Source organism: Cydia splendana, chromosome 9, assembly GCF_910591565.1.
Source record: "Cydia splendana chromosome 9, ilCydSple1.2, whole genome shotgun sequence".
NCBI classification, from domain to species: domain Eukaryota; kingdom Metazoa; phylum Arthropoda; class Insecta; order Lepidoptera; family Tortricidae; genus Cydia; species Cydia splendana.
In genome coordinates, this window is record NC_085968.1 from 22,386,472 (window position 1) to 22,403,126 (window position 16,655).

Below are 16,655 nucleotides of genomic sequence, written 5' to 3' on the forward strand. Positions count from 1 at the left end.
GGAAGTAGAAAAATAATTTGTTTATTTTGGTACCTATTCCCAAGTTTAGGTACTAAATAGTAAGTAGGTAGAGTTAGATCAATTAAGAAAAGTCTGCAATGATTTTGATAGCATACGCAGTGCAAGTGTTAATTTTAAAAGTCAAACTTCTATGAAATTATAACGTATAAATAACACTTGCACTGCGCGTGCTATCAAAATCGTTGCACACTTTTCTTGGTCTAACTCTACCGTCCTACTGTATGTTATTTCATGAATTTATTATAAGATGTAGTTTTGTAAAGATGTGTCCTGGCGAGTTTCTTGCTGATGGACACCTATTAGGCCAAGCGCGCGCCACGATTTTAATTTTTGCGACACGATTTTAGAATCGCGCTGTAATATATCGCAGAAAATTCACTGCGCGCACTGCGATGAAAAAGTCGACGATTCGTTCATTCTCTACATGGATTTCGTACCAGTCGTTTGTCATGAAACGTGTCTTTAATATGCGATCGCTGTATGACTTTGAGCATTTATAACACAAAGGTGATCCCCGTCTATTTCCATAATTAAATGGTCAACAATTAGCGTCTTATTTTCTCATTCCGACATGTTGACGCTCGAAGAGTGAAATGCCGACTGAGGTCCGGATGCGATTTTATTATCGCAGTGCGCGCGGGGCCATACAACTCCGTATGCTGCAATTTACTTTGCGACAATCGCGTCGCGAGTAATCGCGGAAAAATGTGACAAATCACAATTTTAAAATCGCTGCGATTTTTTTGTCGCATATGCGTGCACTGCCATATAAACACATACGTTACATTTCTGCGACTAAATTATCGCGCGACAAAAAGTCGTGGTGCGCGCTTGGCCTTACTTACCCTTTACCCTCCTCCAATTTAGAAGGGGTTTCAATCGGGTAGAGGGCCTAGAACTCCTAGACTTTCTGGCATTAGGTAGGACAATGTCCTACTGGACATTGTGGCTCTGGACATTCTGACACTTGGACATATAGTAGGTATATGCAAAGTATATGCCTCTAAAAATATATATATCAGCCCTAGTCGAAATTTAGGATTTATACCTATATAGGTACCGACCGCATCGCCTTTTACGAGCAAGTGTGATAAAATAGCTAATTAGGTATTTGTTTTACAAGGGGGCAAAGTTTTTATTTCACCCCTCGTGCTATATTGATCCGTCGAGCAAGCGAAAGATTCCAAAATCCAAAATTGAAAGGTGGAATTGGAGTAAAACTGTAGGGGGCAGCACAGGAGCCTAATTTTAAAACCTGAAATATCGAAGTCAAGTTATTAATTCTTATTTAGGCCACAATGTGGCAGATCATTCAACGCTCATGATTACAGTAATTAATTAATTATAGGTACTGGTACAGTCCAGAGGGCCTACCGCGAATGGCGCGAACACCGAAGTTCGCATGTTTCAGGTTTTTTTCTCAGTCACTCTAATTACGCCTTAATTGGAGTAAAAGAGAAAAATGCCCCCAGTTTGCGAATTTTGGTTTTCGCGGTAAGCCCCTATAGCCATAACACACTACCACACCGCGACCTTGGTGCGGTGCGGTAGTTAAGTGTGTTACGGCTTTTAGTCCTGCTTCATTATGAGCGACAAAATCATATACTCAAACAGCTTGACAATTGACGTTCTGCTGTCAGCTGACATTGACATTGACAGTGACAGTTCACTTTTCAACTTCGAAGTGCCGTATCGTATTTAATTATTTATTTACATTTTCGTTTTCGCACTGTAAAACTGGGAATCCAGCTCAGACCTTTATTGCTATAATGTGACAATGTATAAATGATAACTTTGTGCGGTTTGTAATGATTAAAATGTTATTTAACAATTCTTAATAGTTGAAAAATTGTGAATAAACAATGTCTGAATGTAGGATTTGCTTGGAAACCAGGAAGAATGTACGGTGCATATTTAAGGGCACAGATGGGGATCTCAACACTACGTTCGCTGACATGATAACATACGTCGCTAGTATTAAGGTAACAACAGGATAACAATGTCTTGTACCAAACTGGTCTAAACTTTGCCGGTATCGTAACGCCGTGCAGAAATGTATAATTCCCAATCAAAATCTAACTAGTCACATTGTCAATATTAGCCTTGCTACTGATGCATTCAGAAATCAGTCTTATTGGAAATAGAAGGATTAGAACTTCAACTATGTTACTGAGTAAAGCATTGCAACTAATGACGCATGCATGATGCATTGTAACAACCGGTCTGGCCTAGTGGGTACTGTCTATGAAGCCGATGGTCCTGGGTTCGAATCCCGGTAAGGGCATTTATTTGTGTGGTGAACACAGATATTTTTTCCTGAGTCATGGCTGTTTTCTATGTATTTATTTATTTTGTATGTATTTATCTATATACGTATGTATATCGTCCCCTACACCCATAGTAAAAACTTTGCTTAGTTTGGGGCTAGGTCGATCTGTGTAAGATTGTCCCCAAATATTTATTTATTTATTTAATCTTCAATATGTTAAAGAATTATTATCACTCATCAAAACAATATGTGCTGATACTCTGATATCAATATTAGTGACTAACTTGACTAAGCAAGAAAATTTAAACTGTATTCGTATCATGTTTAAACTAAAATATTTCCGTAGAGCTCAAATAAAATAAATTAATTTATTTTGTGTTTTGCTACAGATTACAAGAGAAGACGGGATCACAGACCAGATATGCCTGGCTTGTCGGAAAAAGCTCAAAGAGTTATATGATTTTAAACTTCTTATACTAAGGTAAGCGGATTAATGTCTATAACTTCGGATATCATTTTATAAACTAAGTAATCTTAATTAAAAAAAACGTTAAACATCCTTACATATAGGCTGATGTTATACTCATGAAAAAATCAGAACATGGGTATAAATAAATACAAAACTCCTGTGAGACTCCAACTAATTACATATATGTAAATAAACATTTTTAATCAATTCAAATGGCTCTAGATAAAGTTTTTATTAAAGAAATAATTGTGAGTGACCCATTTTAATATAATACCTAACCATAACAGGGCCATAAGAAAAATATGTTTAAACAATAAACAATATATTTCTAGGTCCAACACTCAATTGCATCAAAAGAACAATTCAAATTTCAAAAGGATCCATTTTAACGACATAACTGATGTCAAGCTTGAAATTGCTGTGGCCCCAACTGATGAGAAATATCTACTCAAAGAATATGAGGACATTAAGATGAATCTGCAGAGTGCAGAAGACTCTGTATGTTACAAGGATACCACAATTAAGAAGGTGGAGCCAAGTTCCATAGAAGTGGAGGTGGATAATCAGCCGATGTCTGTCATGGACTTCCTTGATACCATCAAAGATGATCTGGAAAATGACTATGATCAGGTTAGTATTGTGAACCATGACCCAAGTTTTGCTGTTTTGTCACTTTTTCTAATGTGAATCATGATGTGTTTTTTATTATTTGTTATATTTTGTGTTACACTTTGTGCTGCACAAGATTATGGCCCCAATGGAAGACCAGCGCAATGCATCATGCTGAGTCGGGACCATTTTGTGGCTTATATGTTATGTTACGTGTTGTTTTCTTCTTTTATTTTGCCACGAATAAATGCTCTTTATTCTCTATTCTATTCTATTCAGTTGGACACGTCAGATACAAAACTTTACTAAATATTTAACTAATTTTACGCTTTAAACTCACGCGTTTTTAGTCACTCGCGCGACATGTTTTGGAGAGCCTAATAGGTCTATTTTCTCAGGCACTAACAACTACCAAGCCGAAGCGCGGCCGTCGTGAATGCTGCTCGCACTGTTAGTGCTAGAGAAAGGAGACCTAGGCTCTTCGAAACATGTCGTGCGAGTTTACACCGTAAATTTCTTTTAATGTCAGTATGTCTCACGACAATTTTAATTCGATTGTTTACTAGATACTATATGTAATTTAAATATAGTGAAAGTCTTTATTCTTTAATTTAAACATATTATGAATAATATAAAAAAAAAACTAGCATCAAAAACGAACATGCTTAATTTACTCTTTGAACACCACATCTATCGAGTGTGGCGCGTCATCGTGAACCGTGTCGGAATGCACGAGGGTTGATATTGGGTTGTAGTCGCGCGCGTCAGTTGTCTTATTCGCTCAAAGGGTTGATACAAAACCGGATTGTATAAACTATATAGGAAATAAGCCGTTTGAATATAATAATGAATCATTGTTATATAAGGATGGTTGTGTTTATTCCAGGATTATGATGCGGCCCAAGGTGATCCAGACTCGGACTCTGATGAGTATTTGCCACACAGCATTATACAGAAGAAATATGGGAAAAAACACAAGAAAAAGAAAAAGACTAAATGTAAGTATTGGCATTAAATTTGTAAGTAAGAATTAGTAGCCCCTCCGGGGAATATCTACTCTTTATTATTCACAACGACCGGACTAGCGTAAAATTGAATTAAATTACTCTTACTCTGTAGATATATTAGGTATGTATATGTATTATATAGTCCATCTAAGCTAATTTTGCACCGATTTGAACAGAACAAAGATATAAAGTGTCATTATTAAAGTCATATGTTCATTAAAAAAATTACATTAATTACACAAAATTACATTACACTTTGTCACTGCAAATGCCATGCAGAGTTAGCTTGGTCCGACTCTAGTATTGTATTTCTGTGAGAAATGTCATTATACTACTTTCTCTCTTCTGTGTGCGTGGCCGCTTTTGCAATGGTAGGACCTCTATAGTCTATATCCTAGATTACAAAGGAAATACATATTATTTGAATTTAATATTCCATTTATGATTAATCTGTATTATTTTACCTCAGTATCAAAACCCACCAAAAACGGAAACGGCAAAACGGAAGCACCCAACAGGGTCCGCATAAAACCGACCTGGATCGAGGACCTCCGAGTAATGGCCACGTACGAGCCGAAGAAACCGCGGCAGAAGAAGAAATACAAGTCCAAGACGAAGGAGGGGATGTGCCCCTACTGCGGCAAGCTCTCCAAGAATCTGACCAGCCATCTTGTGTTGCATAACGAGCCGCTGTATAAGTGCGGTTTTGAGGTATTATCATTGTCGTATTGCAATTTTTTTAACTTTTTCATGTCATCATGACAAAAAATTGTTCAAACCCCTTTTACATGAAAAAAAATTTTCGCGAACCCTCCTTGAAATGATTTGATTGATTGACCTGAGGTGATTTTTTCGGCTTGAACCATTATCTTTTAAACAAAAAACATTGTTTATTTTATGCAGCGCGGTTTGCTACCAGACTTGCCTGTTTAAAAAACAATTCTATCATACTATTTATACGGTTAAATTCATGTAACAGCTTATTCGGAGACAATACATTGTGTTATCTCCTAATATTTTTACCTGAATGTGGGCGGTCGATCGTCCTACATCACCCAAACGTGTTAATTAACTCAGAATGAGCTGTTACTTGAGCTAGCCGAACTGCATAAATGAAACAATGTCTTTCGTCTAACAGATTGAGGTTTAAGCGAAAAAATCGTCTCAGTAAATTTTAACTACATACACCATTTTATTGATGCAGGGCTGCGGCAGAACCTTCCACCACCGCAGTGCCATGCTGAACCACGAGCGCGCACACACCGCCGCGCGGGACTACCACTGCGACCAGTGCGTCGCCGCCTTCCACTCGCATCACGCGCTCAACCAGTTTGTTACCTCTTTGACCAGCTTGCCTTAATGGACGCAGGGGTGCGGTAGAACGTTCCACCACCGCAGCGCCATGCTGAACCACGAGCGCGCGCACACCGCCGCGCGGGACTACCACTGCGACCAGTGCGTCGCCGCCTTCCACTCGCATCACGCGCTCAACGAGTTAGTTACTTCTTTGACCAGCTTGCCTTAATGGACGCAGGGGTGCGGTAGAACGTTCCACCACCGCAGCGCCATGCTGAACCACGAGCGCGCGCACACCGCCGCGCGGGACTACCACTGCGACCAGTGCGTCGCCGCCTTCCACTCGCATCACGCGCTCAACGAGTTAGTTACTTCTTTGACCAGCTTGCCTTAATGGACGCAGGGGTGCGGTAGAACGTTCCACCACCGCAGCGCCATGCTGAACCACGAGCGCGCGCACACCGCCGCGCGGGACTACCACTGCGACCAGTGCGTCGCCGCCTTCCACTCGCATCACGCGCTCAACCAGTTTGTTACCACTTTGACCAGCTTGCCTTAATGGACGCAGGGGTGCGGTAGAACGTTCCACCACCGCAGCGCCATGCTGAACCACGAGCGCGCGCACACCGCCGCGCGGGACTACCACTGCGACCAGTGCGTCGCCGCCTTCCACTCGCATCACGCGCTCAACCAGTTTGTTACCTCTTTGACCAGCTTGCCTTAATGGACGCAGGGGTGCGGTAGAACGTTCCACCACCGCAGCGCCATGCTGAACCACGAGCGCGCGCACACCGCCGCGCGGGACTACCACTGCGACCAGTGCGTCGCCGCCTTCCACTCGCATCACGCGCTCAACGAGTTAGTTACTTCTTTGACCAGCTTGCCTTAATGGACGCAGGGGTGCGGTAGAACGTTCCACCACCGCAGCGCCATGCTGAACCACGAGCGCGCGCACACCGCCGCGCGGGACTACCACTGCGACCAGTGCGTCGCCGCCTTCCACTCGCATCACGCGCTCAACCAGTTTGTTACCACTTTGACCAGCTTGCCTTAATGGACGCAGGGGTGCGGTAGAACGTTCCACCACCGCAGCGCCATGCTGAACCACGAGCGCGCGCACACCGCCGCGCGGGACTACCACTGCGACCAGTGCGTCGCCGCCTTCCACTCGCATCACGCGCTCAACCAGTTTGTTACCTCTTTGACCAGCTTGCCTTAATGGACGCAGGGGTGCGGTAGAACGTTCCACCACCGCAGCGCCATGCTGAACCACGAGCGCGCGCACACCGCCGCGCGGGACTACCACTGCGACCAGTGCGTCGCCGCCTTCCACTCGCATCACGCGCTCAACCAGTTTGTTACTTCTTTGACCAGCTTGCCTTAATGGACGCAGGGGTGCGGTAGAACGTTCCACCACCGCAGCGCCATGCTGAACCACGAGCGCGTGCACACCGCCGCGCGGGACTACCACTGCGACCAGTGCGTCGCCGCCTTCCACTCGCATCACGCGCTCAACCAGTTAGTTACCTCTTTGACCGAGCGTAGCGAAAGTCTCTATTTCAGCTTGGGCAAAAATTTTGTCTTTTGGTATATGTCTCTACGTTTGACTACACAAGACATTTCAACATCGTGTAGAGAGTTAACTCACTCTCTAACCTAACCGATAACTACCTTGCCAAAATTGGCAAAATTGAAAAAGTTGATGACGAAGAAGTTGATATTTGACAGTGGCTTGGATTCATCAATTAATAATCTCTAAATGTGCATCCACACCGCACACAGTTAGCTTCTGCAGAGCGGTTACACAGTTTTGCTCTACAACTGTTACCTGTGGTGTGGATGGACCTTAACGCTTAACTTGAAATACAATTGAGTCGCTTGACTTAAAATTCGGATAAATTCAACTGTCAGATCTTCCGATTTTGGTACCTATTAAGAAAAGGCAATAGGGTAGATATTTCCTAAGAGGGTCGAATGGATTTATCCGAGTTTGAAGTTAAGCGACACAATTGAAAGACGGTACGGTACATCTGACAGACAATATGACTTCTTATGTATGCCTTTTGGTTTATTGTACTGCCCCGGCAATCGTTTAGTCATCTATAGTATCCTAATTAGATCAAAACTTAATAACTAAAAGCTTTATTTATTTACAGACACAAAAAATGTCACGACCAGACAAGAAGATACGTTTGTGAAACCTGCAGCAAATCTTACAAGAGGGTGAGTCATAGTATTAAAATTTCATAAGTGTCAAATGCTAACAAAGGCTGTCATACTGTTGACACTATTATTGACTTCTATCAGTCCTCGATTAACTTTAAAGCATGCTTCATCCTAACTTTACTGTAATCGGAATTCGGAACCTTGTACAAGCAGCAACACTCCTAACTGTGCATCGGTGAATTACAAATATTAATTACAATTATTACAAAAGGCATAAGGTCCACTGATGTACAGTTAACAGTGTGGGCGATGGTGTGTAAGAGCGAATTCCTCCTAATGCAAGTTCTTAACAAAGGACCATTCGACGCAACTGTATACTCAGTGCCTCCTAAATTGTATTTTTTTTAAATATTCTGTACAATAATGAGTTAATACATACATAAATACAATATTTCTTTTATTACCATGGCGTGTTATACAGGGGCACCAGCTATCGCGACACGTCCGCACTCACAACTCCGCCAACAAGAACGTCCAGTGCGAGCTGTGCAACATGTCCTTCTTCTCGCAGATCGGGCTGAGACACCACATGAGGGTGCACACCGGGGAGCGGCCCTACAACTGCGAGGTACAGTACACCTCGCCACCTCACACGAGGCGGTACCACCGTGAGATATGACCTGCGATACAGCTCAGTCTACAAGAACATCCAGTGTGAGCTGTGCAACATGTCCTTCTTCTCGCAGTTCGGGCTGAGACACCACATGAGGGTGCACACCGGGGAGCGAACTGCGAACTGCGAGGTACAGTACACCTCGCCACCTCACACGAGGCGGTACAACCGTGAGAAACTACAAATTTAGATTTAAATTGCCTGTTTCGCTCAGGCAGGCACAATCGGTTGCGTCGTTCAAGGAGAGGTTAAAGAAACTATGGTTATCTGATCTGACTGATTAATTTGTCTATATTTCTATTGTATAGTAGCTTTATATCGTTCTAATTCTTTCCCATTTTTAGTGTATTTTCCCCATTCCTTTTTGTGTAATATATCGCTCCTTGAGAAACACAGTGTCATTAAGCGAAAAACGTGTTTTTTGGGTACAGAGCTTTAAAATTTTCGAAATCTTCAAACGTCTAAAACTGCCGTACTAGAGATAAAAGAAAGAGTTTTTTGCTATATTTTGTTAGATTTTAAACTAATCTTGTGAGTCATTTGAGTAAACTGTGTTTTTTTTGTTCAATTTCTAAGATAATTCAATTAAAAGAAAATTGTAATGTCACTATTCCGTTTAGTTTTGCTTAATGTCACATGACGACTTCGCAATATTGATTCAATTTATGGAACAGTGACACTATATCCAGTTATTTGATATAACTTAACGTTTATTTCAAAGAAAAAGCGCAAATAGAATCATATTACTTGGATGTTAATTAATATTTACTAAAGTAAGCGACTTTCAGTCTTAAAAAATTAGCAAATAAGACTAGTTTTTCTTTAAAACTAGAGTATTCTTAGCTTGTTTTGTTTGGCTATATTTTTACGATCAAAAATTACCAAAGTAAATAAACAAAGGGGAGGATAATAATTGGGCGATGCGATGTGAGGGGCCCGAATGTCATGTAACGGACCCCAGACCAGCCTCTCCTGCACGTGGTCACCCTGTGGAATACCAAACAAGCCTCTGGCGATCCACCAACCCGCACTGAACCAGCATGGTGGGCTTATGGCCCAATCTCATTTGACATGTACGACTCCTCGTTACGGCGCTAAGTACCTACCCTGTAAAAGTGGTGCTAAGAATCCCCGGGCGGAAGATACCCACGTCATCATCATCCTGCTAGGCCTTGTTTTCATTTACTTGGGGTCGGCCTTCCCTGTTCTTTTCCTCCATTCTGCACGATTGAGTGCAACGTCGGCGTCTATATTGAGGTCTTTCAGGTTTCGCTGAACCGTCGTCAGCCAGGTGGCAGGTGGTCTTCGACGTCCTCGCTTCGTCGTTGAAATATCGAGCGCTACCTTAACCATGTAGTCTACAGGACGCCTCTGTACATGACCGTACCACCTCAGACGTTTTTCCGTTAGCTTTTCTGTTATTGGCGCTACTTTGAAACTACCCGGAGGAAGATACCCTCACGATTTCTCGTCAAAAAGAAGTGGCAGGACAACATTGTCGGATTATCAAATTACTCCGACAAGGTGGCTGTGTTGACGTTAAGCATATCCCAAATCCCAAAGCTATATACCTACCTTAACCGCAATCAAAGCCTACGCATCAACATCTACACATTGCGATGATAAGATTGAAGAGTATTACGAGATTATGACCCTCTAAATAAATCTACTGATGAAAAGCAGAAAACATGGACCATTGTCCTTGGTGAAGTCAGATCAAGCACACATACATAGTTGGACCACATATGGCCTTGGCAGCAGAAACGACCGTAGTTCTAGGTCTATTCCATTTGCCTTTGGTCGAAACATGAACGTAGATAAGTAATTCCTTCTTTCTCAAAACTTCAAAGTCGCTGGACCTGGACTTCGCCTGGCGGAATATCACACACGAATTTGACTACTTATATAATAATATTTTCATCTGACAAAAGTTTAATTAGATATTCATTTATGTAGGTATTAGGTACATCAATAGGTTTAAATTTAGTTCCGATCACAGACCCGTGAGAGCAAAAATAAAGTTTAAGACTTAAATCCACCGTAAGCAATTAATTCATAAATAGGCAAAACACCTAAACAGAAACACACTCTTATTTGTAACCACGATCAGTTTAACTTAGAATTACGAAGTAATTTTGACACCTTACAAGAAGAGATACCACAAATACACATTCAGAATTTCAAATTCAAAATAACAACATTATAAATACTTTAGAAACAGCCAGTAGCAAAATTAAACCAACCCGGAAAAACAACAAAAAACTCACAAGCGACACATTACGTTATTAGAACTAGCTCTTCTGAAGGAGGTACGAATTCTTCATCATCATAAGTATTAACTTTATTAACAGTTTCAACTAAAACAGTAGTATTAACTTTATTAAAATAGCTTTAAACTTTTTTGTCATTCAAGACACATTGAGACATTTTCTAGTGTAAGAGAACAATAGTTTTATGGGTAATTAATAGGTAAGTACCTACCTAGTGATAATAATAATTAATGTGTGTTTTGTGTCACCTTGTCAGAAATAAAATTGGAACATAACAGACATCACAAAAATAACTTGCTAATTTTGATGAATGAAAAATTATCACACAACACATAAATAATATTATATTATAATTAATAAATATGGGAATCTTACACATACCAAACTAGTTCCACAGTTAGATCAATAGGGCTCGTAATGTGGCTATATCTATCTAATTATAAATAGTCGTCTAGTAGGTACCCATAATACAACTCTATTATGAACCTTATAGAAAAAATACAACACAGTGACATTAAACAACGAGTGACATTCATTAACCACACCGTTATAAGCGTTCTGTACCAGTTGTAGTGGCTTTAAGCTTAAAACGACATTTTTCACTTAAGCATGCCAATTGTCGCTATGGTAAACTAAGCTAGCATATTGACACTACACAGATAATGACGATCGACCTGCTAAAACTTCTGTCAGCTTCTTAAAATCACAATGTCACTTAAAGTAAAAGAACAGTACGTTTTTATTTTTAGTCAGCATTATGGCTTTAAGTTTTAAGCAAAACCGTCATTATAGGTATAATGTCACTTTACTTATTTCAAAACGTTATTCTATTCTACTAAATTCAAAAGTACAAGTGTCCTTAAAGGGAAAATTACGATATTGCTTTAAATTGAGTTTTGATTTTGATAACATATTATAAGTTTAAAGTGACATAGTACGTATAGATACACTATTTCTTATGTAAATTGACGTACTTACCATTGAATCTCATAGAAAACCGTCACTAAGCAAAAAAATACAATTTACTTCCCTTTAATGACATTGTTCCTATGAGACAGGCACGTATTCCCTCTATTCGCCATAACGACATTAGCGCCCTCTGGCGGTTCTAATGGAGCTAGGGCGATACGTGTCTTCGTATTGCGTGCGTTACGATCATACGAGCTAGATGGCGTTATTAACTCAAAAACCCCATTTTTTGGATAATGACGTTATGTTTCTCAAGGAGCGATATGTATGTTTATCCTATAAATTTTGTATGTATTTATATCCTTTATCTTTGTGGTGGTTGTACATTTTGCTGCCTTTGTCACCCTCTTTTCACTTTCTCCTCTCATCTACTCAAAGGTTAACTGGAAGAGATCCCTCAAAGGGATAAGTTCGCCTTTGTACTTCTTACTAATTGTATGTTATTTTTAATATGTCTTTTTGTACAATAAAGAGTTTACTACTACTACTACTACTACTAAATGACCTGTAATACCTGTGTCATTTAAATCTAAATGTGAGTCCCCATCCTTTCCTGAATCCCATCTTACGGGGGCTCACATTGGTTAACTTAACCCGGATTCACATTTGTCTGATCTGTTGTGTCGCGATCGTGACGCATCAGAACGGTAATCGGTTTCGTACATTTAATATGGATGCGTTCACATTTTCTGACGAAGCGTGCATCACACAAATGTGAACGCAACCATACGACACCCCACATCAGTGTGAATCGGACTTGACTGAGAAACGTTTGTGTTACAGCTGTGCTCGCAGCCGTACAGCTACAAGCACGACTTCAACCGCCACTGCCTCAAGAAGCACGGGGTGTTCCTCAAGCGGCGCTCGGTCAACGTGATGAACGCAGAGGTGAGAAAAGCCTACTATACATATACAGTAATATACACATACCGTAATGTGTGCCTATATGAAAACTATGTTATAAGTTCATAACCTCATTTAAATGTTACAACAAGATAGAGTCTGGCTAGCCAAAAATTGTTGACAGATATTTCGTTGTTGTATCATCAATTGTCTATGATTTAAAAAAAAGCTAAAAGTCAGTTGTCAATTTATGTCATTCATTCAAATTGTTTGCGGTTTATAACTTTTATAAGGGGTTTATTTTAAATAATATTAATAATGTCTATACTGAGTGAGGTACGCAAACTATTATTTAAGCTCGTAAATAATTACGACAATGTGCGAAGTCGACGTGTAGCGTTGTATAACGAAAAACTGCAATGTTTACAACTCCTAAACAAATGTACTTAAACAAATTAGGAGGTTGGTGCTCTATAAATATTTTGATACTTAGCATTTAGCATATTTGGCATATAGTTCTTATGTATTTTTTTGGTGATGGATTAATATTACGGTATTATCGAGCTAGGTCTTATTTACACTACATTTCATTTTTCGCCTTGTTACAAGGGTATATGGTGAGAAAGTGTTAACATATGTGTTTATCGTTTACTGCACTTTACATAGTGGTAGAAATTATGTGAGCTGACTTTGAGTGCACGTCAACGTATATTTAACTTATATCCTTAGGTACCTTACGTGTGCACAGAAAATCAAAAATATTTTTTAGTATCAAAACTATAATTCCTACTACACAAAGTGTGACCAGCCCAAGATTTTATGAATTTCCCGCTAAACATTTGTGTAAAATTTCATTAGCCAGACTCTATAGAGTCGCACCAATAACAGTCTGCAGCGGATTTGATAGCCCACGCAGTGTAAGTGTTATTTATACGTCATAATTTCATAGAAGTTTGACGTTTAAAATGACACTTGCACTGCGTGGGCTATCAAAATCGCTGCAGACTTTTTACGGTCTAACTCTAGTAGCAATGCTCTATTTTAAATCGGCATATATAGAGTTTGTGCGGAAAGAGAAGAGTCGTGGAATGTATTGGGCCTCATACATTCCACGACACTTCTCTTTCCGAACAGACTCTATCAACGTAGGTATGTAACGGTAACGTAGGCATTTTCTCTTTTTTGTGGTAAAATCTTTTACAAATGCGAAGTTTTTCTGCTCGTTTACAGATGTAGTGCATAATTGTTTTCCATCGCATTTTCTCGGAAACGTTCGTATTTGTCATGCTACTTCAGTCAACCTCAGTACTTTTTGTACCGAAACTGACTGAAATAGCAAGACACGTTCCTACGTTTCCGTGAAAATACGATGGAAAACAATTATGCACTACATCTGTACGTCGGAGACTTTCGATGAATTTCAAGGTCTGTTGTCAAAGAGTCTTCTTGCAAGTAAAATAAATTAGTACCACTAAAAATCCGCAACATGGCGAAGGCTAAATAAAGTGTTGCCACAGATTATAGTATTTTATGCAACCGTTATTTAAGAGAGGTCAAAAAAGGCGAATGGCGTGAGTAACAATTTGAGGCGAAGCCGAAAATTGTTAATTAAGACGCCACGAGTATTTTTTGACTCGGTTAAACAACGTTGCATACAATACTTTTTCTACGACCAAGCAAGTGCTTGGTCGTAGAAAAAGTAAGTACTTTGAAATAAAATTGTAAATTTAACAAATATTTTTAAATCAAGAAGTAGCAAAAATACGGGGGTACGGGCGGGAAAAGAATGAATGAATGAATAAAATTAAAAAAAAATGTCTATGATTCACTTATTTGCCAGAGATGACATTTAAAATAAGGTTGGCAACACTGTATTTCATTCAATATTTTTTAAGTGGTCATTACACGAAGTATCGTAAATTCGTCAAAAAGATACTGCGTGTATGTACAAATTCTTTTTTGGGGAATAGACTAAAGACTTGTCTTGACAACTATAAGGTAGGGTTTTAAAGGTGTGTGCACGACCCTTTAAATGATAAATAAAAGTACGGGAGTAGAAAAAACATTTTTCACTTCTCATGCTCAAAAAGTGCACCTTTATGTCGTGCGTAGACGACATAAAATCGCATTTTATGCTCTAGAGCATAAAGTAAAATCATCTATTACGACCCTTATTGACTTAGCAATAAAGTCCAAATTCTGCCATACAAACTGCCAGCCCTGCCGGCGCGCCCCCGACCGGCGTGCCCCGCGCCTCCGACCGGCCCAAGAACAATTTTCTTTAGTCTTGAATAAATACGTTAAAATAACCTAAAATATTTGATTTTTTGTATATTTTCCTCGCAATCGAAGTGAAAAGCAGAGTGTACATTTGTACAACAAGGGCATAAATGTCCATTTTTACCCTCGTCTACTATTTTGGTCTTCGCTTCGCTCAGACCAAAAAATTGCCTCGGGTAAAAATGGGTCACTTTATGCCCTTGTTGTACAATCTACTATTATTTATGCACCAGGTGCTGGTTCGCGAGCGCTTGCTGATGCGCGAGCTGGTGGCGGCGGCGCGCTCCGGGGCCATGGGCCCGCCGCCGGCGGTCTTCGTCGGCAAACAGGTACGCAACTAACTCATCTTCCAAGCGTTGTCCTGCCATTTCGTTTGTCTTGGCTTTCAAAATGTTTATATGTCTTGGCTTTCATTTATGAGAAAGTTGTTGAACAGAAGTTCTCATAGATAGGTGTAAAAATTCTGATTTAAACTTTCACGATTATTAAACATTATCAAACTGCACAACGGGACTTAATCGAATAATCGCGTATTTAAGTTTTAAGATTTACCTCCGACGTTTCGAGGACGGCGTTGTCCCCGTGGTCTCGGAGCAGACTGGCTCAAGTTGACATCAACATCTTCTAGCCGCGCGAGTTTTTCGAACTACCCGCACTTGGTCTTGTTTATCAGTTTGAACGTTTTGCGCACTAGGGATGTCACTCTGTCGACACACAACACTAACGATATTCGATTTATCGACTGTCGATATTCGTTTCCGCTTACATTTACTAATGACTGGATTCCATGTGGATGAGATCTTAAAACCCTCGTCCCGATTAAAATTGCAATGTTTTTTGATTTCAATGGCTTCCCGCACTTTTCTACTGTAGAAATGGCGATCCGTGGAGAGGATTTTAGGGTTATGCAGCTCAATCCAGTGGTTTGGTCCTGACTCCAGCAAATGCTCAGCCACCGCAGACTTGTTGACCTGACGATTTTTGACAGCTGCGATATGTTCCTTAACTCTTTCTGCTATGGTGCGCTTAGTTTCTCCGATATAGGAACTACCACAACTGCAATCTATTTTATAAACAGCCAAGCCAGGTGACTGGAACGGAATAACGTCCTTCGGTGACCTTAGGCTCCCTGCTACTTTGGATAAAGGTGTGTACACCGTCTTTATAGAGTACTTCCCAAGTACTCTATAAAGACTTAATCCGTTACCCCTTTTACATACGGCAAAAATGCCGGCTGTCTGGAGACATTGCAATTTTAATCGGGACGAGGGTTTTAAGATCTCATCCACATGGAATCCAGTCATTAGTAAATGTAAGCGGAAACGAATATCGACAGTCGATAAATCGAATATCGTTAGTGTTGTGTGTCGACAGAGTGACATCCCTAGTGCGCAAAACGTTCAAACTGATAAACAAGACCAAGTGCGGGTAGTTCGAAAAACTCGCGCGGCTAGAAGATGTTGATGTCAACTTGAGCCAGTCTGCTCCGAGACCACGGGGACAACGCCGTCCTCGAAACGTCGGAGGTAAATCTTAAAACTTAAATACGCGATTAAGTCCCGTTGTGCAGTTTGATAAGGTGTAAAAATTGTTAAGACATGTAACTGGTACGCGTAACGTTTTAGATGGGATGTCTATTTTCAGGGTGCGCTGGCCTACGAGCTTGCCATCCGCACTCTACGCAAGAACCCGCTGCTCCTCGCGCCGCACTCTTGATGACAAATCATAATACAACCATTAGGTAATAGAAGTGATGTGAACATTTGACTCATTTGAGGGCACA

At 40.4% G+C, this 16,655-nt stretch overlaps 1 protein-coding gene and 1 long non-coding RNA gene across 2 annotated transcripts in view; one reads left to right on the forward strand and one right to left on the reverse strand.

Moving 5' to 3' along the window:
- Positions 1–16,655, reverse strand: part of LOC134793857 (uncharacterized) — a 226,440-nt gene that overhangs the window by 45,059 nt on the left and 164,726 nt on the right. The gene's annotated exons all lie outside the window — the stretch shown is intronic.
- LOC134793808 (zinc finger protein 582-like) lies at positions 1,731–16,655 on the forward strand. Its single transcript, XM_063765488.1, has 11 exons — positions 1,731–2,003; positions 2,680–2,771; positions 3,092–3,389; positions 4,255–4,366; positions 4,845–5,086; positions 5,580–5,704; positions 7,828–7,894; positions 8,319–8,465; positions 12,533–12,637; positions 15,106–15,201; positions 16,517–16,655. Exons 1-11 carry the CDS (start codon positions 1,884–1,886, stop codon positions 16,586–16,588), a joined length of 1,476 nt encoding a protein of 491 aa, XP_063621558.1. The 5' UTR covers positions 1,731–1,883; the 3' UTR covers positions 16,589–16,655.

Coding starts and splice junctions, on each gene's coding strand:
- LOC134793808 (XM_063765488.1), top strand. CDS start 1,884: ATGTCTGAATGTAGGATTTGCTTGGAAACCAGGAAGAATGTACGGTGC. Junction 2,772..3,091: donor TTTAAACTTCTTATACTAAG/GTAAGCGGATTA, acceptor ATATATTTCTAG/GTCCAACACTCAATTGCATC. Junction 5,705..7,827: donor TCGCATCACGCGCTCAACCA/GTTTGTTACCTC, acceptor ATTTATTTACAG/ACACAAAAAATGTCACGACC.